At 57.0% G+C, this 3,536-nt stretch overlaps 1 protein-coding gene across 1 annotated transcript in view; it reads left to right on the forward strand.

The window, feature by feature from the left end:
* Nucleotides 1-2,637: 2,637 nt before the first annotated feature.
* LOC113210489 (cell adhesion molecule 3-like) overlaps nt 2,638-3,536 on the forward strand; it is a gene marked incomplete at its 3' end in the record, with an annotated part of 291,813 nt that continues 290,914 nt past the window's right edge. Inside the window, 1 exon segment of the mRNA XM_052264721.1 lies at nt 2,638-3,035. Coding sequence (XP_052120681.1) covers nt 2,933-3,035 — 103 coding nt within the window.

Raw genomic sequence — 3,536 nt, forward strand, 5'->3', positions numbered from 1 at the left:
GGGCGCGGCGGGGCGGCCGCGGCGGCCCTCGGCACTTTTGTTTACACAGGACCACCATTAGCCGCGGGGCCGGCGGACCGAGGGTGCCCGGGGTGCCCTTGAGGTGTTGACCGCAGGAGCCCCGGGGGCCTCGGGGGCCGCGCTGCGGCTCGGTGCGGTGCGCCCGTCGTAGAGAGCCGCCCGGCCCGGGGCCCGGGGCCCGGGAGCCCTGGCTCGGCCCGTTTATCGTCCGCTTTTCTAAATTATTATTCATTGGGCGCAGCCCCGACGCAGAGCCCAGCCGCCCGGAGCGGAGGCCCCCGCCGGCCCCGCCCGATAGCCAACCAATAGTTAGGCCCCCCTGCGAATGTTTGAAAGGCGAATGAAAGGCGGGCAGGGCGAGCGGCCGCTGCCTCAGGTAGAGCAGCTGGCGTCCCGGGCCCCGGGGGCGCCGCCGCCCCGCCGGTCCCTCACACGGAAGGGGCGGGCAGTGAGTGACCAGTTGGCCGCGGATGGCTGTCAGCGGCCCTTGGGATAGAGGGGCTTGGCGACTTGCTACTATGTATGAGTGTTGCAGTAGACGCGGCTGGCGAAGTATAGAGTCACATATCTTTCCCAATCTGATCTGAAACGCTGTGAAAGCATCATCCAGGAAAGGGAATATGTTCAACCCGAAAGATATGGACGAGCAGGAAAAAGGAGGGGGGGGGGAGGAAGGGGGATTCTGCGTATGCTGCTTGCACCCTTCTTCCCCTTCCCCTCTCTGACTGGATTTGCCGCACACGCGCGTCCATTTCGATTTGCGCGCCATCAAATTGAGTCAAACGGACGAGCTGACCACCACTGGCGCCAGTAATAGAGGGGAGGGGTGGGGCAAGGGTGGTGGAGGGCGGCGGCGGCGGTGCTGGTGGTCCTCAAATTCAGTTAGCGCGGTCTGAGTGACGCGCCGCTCTTGCGGTCCACCAACCACCGTGGGCTGAGGCTGAGGCGTCCCTCTTGCGATTCCTGCTGTGAATACAGTTGAATTACAGATCACGATACTGCGCCCGAATATAAAAGCTCGAGATTACTTTCTGCAGGGCCGGAAGAAATGGGCAGCAGTGGTTCACCTGGTTCACCGCGGGGTAGTTGCCTCCTCGCAGTGGCCCTCGGCGTAGCAGCCGCTGCCGCTGGGCCAGGGGTTGGAGTGCGCTTGCTTTGTGTAAGCGGCCCCAGCCCGGCGCGCTCTGTACAGAACCGCCACACAGTTCGGAGAGGAAAGGGCGTTTTCAGTTGAAGTGCAAGTGGGGCGGGTTAAAGTTAAAAACAGCAACACTACAATGGGGTAATTGTTCTTCCGCTGAATCGCTCGATGAAACAATGACTAGAGAAGATATAGGGGAAATGAACAACAAACACTCCTCACTAACTTCAAAACTAAACCATGGTCGGGAAAATAAAGTTATCTTTACATATCAGAAGGAAATTTAATTATCGGTTGTGTTGTACCGTGTGTTTCAGAAAGTACCTTGCAGTGCGTTGTGGGTTTGCGAACCCTAGCGATCATGGCGCCTTACGTATTGACAGAGTAGGCAAACCCGCATACTGTTGGGTCGCAGCCCTGACACGGGACACGGTATACATTGGAGTTCGTCGGTCGTCTACTTGCAATAGGGTATTTCGCTGAATCGGAAATGTAAAAAAGTGATAAAACGGAGCCGCAACCAGCAGACATAACCTAAAACACCGTTTCGAATTTCTGTTCTTGTTAATAAATTCAAAGTTACGTGTGGTGTAAGATTGTTTTATCTCGGTAGTTTCGTATTTTAAAAGTGTGTGTATGAGCAGAGGATGTGCGACTCCTTGCGAAAACAAATCTTAGTAGTGTTTCTGGCTCCGATTCGCCACTTCCTTTATTCTTCCCGGGTCGTTTTCGATTTAGCGAAAGACCCTATTTGTTACCTTTACTGTGATCAGAATTCAGGATAAACCATTCCGAGAAAGCTAAAATGCAGAGAAATGCAGGTAACAAGAAAACGGAAGTCACCACACGACATTTTTAGGCGACTATACGAGTAACCGATTTGGATAAAAAGTCTCCTTTACAAATATCTATGCAATCAGAAGCAGAGAGAACCAGTCCTCACACACACAAATGTGTGGCAGGAGATATTTAGAGTTAGCCATTTCTGACTTGCTATTTGCAATATCCGACTTGTGACATGCGATTTCCGACTTCCGAACTTGCGATTACGGAATCACATTCGATCGACGTCGATTCGACGTCGTAACCGGAAATTGGTATATTTGGACGACAAAAACCTAATATTGAATCGACAGTGTTGGATTCATCGAAATATCCTATGCCATCCACTTTTCTTTGTAGACCCTTCCGATTCCTACTCGCGCCGCTTTTGCACTCGAGCAGTTTAGCGTGCTACTTTGTTGAAGGCCTTTTATCAAGACATTATCAGTGAGGTGGAAGAGTTGTGCACCATCGAGTCGCTGCGTCGTCGAGTCGGAGCTCGACGCTGCTCGACTCAACAGCCGGCAGCCCTGCCCTGCGTAGCGACGCGCTGTCTGAGTCCCCGCGGCTCGGCTCGCCGCCGCCCGCCCCACCCCCGCCTCGGCGCTCGCTGCAGCGCGCCTCGCTCCCACCGCCGCCCAGCCCGCCCGCCCGCCCAGCTGTCAGTCGCCCCCAGCTCGGCCAGCCGTGCGCAGCGCCGTACCGCCGCCCGTTCCGTTCGCCTCTCCTCCTCTGCGTCGTGTCCGACCTCGTGCCGGTGGACTTCCCTGCGCGGCGCGCAGCGCCCCCTGCGGGGAGCCCCTTGGATTACCCTTTGCTCCCCGTCTGTGTTTGTGTGTGTGTGCCAGTGATGTGCTGAGTGTTCTCTCGTGCGCGAGTGCGTGTCTGTGAGTGCGCCGTTGGATGTGATCCCTGGACGGACCCGTCCCCCCCCTCACCCTTGGTGCCATGGGCCCCCCAGCGCCCCGCCGGCCCCACGGGCCCCCGCGGGTACACCTCGCCGGTCTTGGATTTTGCTGTCTGCTGCTGCTGTTGTCGTCGAGCATATCAGGTAAGGAGGGGGGCGTTGCCGGCGTCTAACAGCAGCGCCCGGCCCGGCCGGCCCGGGGGCGTGGGAAACGAAGCGCCCGGCAGTCTCACCGCCGGGCCGCATCTCACGGTGTACACAGGCTTGTCGAAGACGCCGCTGCTGGTCTCGCATTGTTAGTGCGGCAAAGCAGAGTTTGATGCGTAGGGCGGTGTAGGAACACCAACTGGCGCGCGGTAGGGTTTGTGTGCAGCACACCGTGCAGCGCGAGCAGCGGGAGTACGGCTGCTGCCAGCAGCCGCCACCCCGCCACATGCCGCGCACGAGACTGATGATGGGGATGATAATATTTGTACATTCCCCCGTTCCATTGAGGCAGGCTTCTCTGCCTCTCGATGCTCCGACTGCTTCAAAAGAAACGGTTCGCATTTAATCTCAAGATAATATCCAATCCAGTCGAAGAATCGATGCCGACTCGGATAGTGCTTCCTAAATCTTAAAAACGGAAAGAAAATAGGAAAAAAT

Source organism: Frankliniella occidentalis, unplaced genomic scaffold (genome assembly GCF_000697945.3).
Source record: "Frankliniella occidentalis isolate FOCC.00 unplaced genomic scaffold, Focc_3.1 Scaffold21, whole genome shotgun sequence".
Classification (NCBI taxonomy): domain Eukaryota; kingdom Metazoa; phylum Arthropoda; class Insecta; order Thysanoptera; family Thripidae; genus Frankliniella; species Frankliniella occidentalis.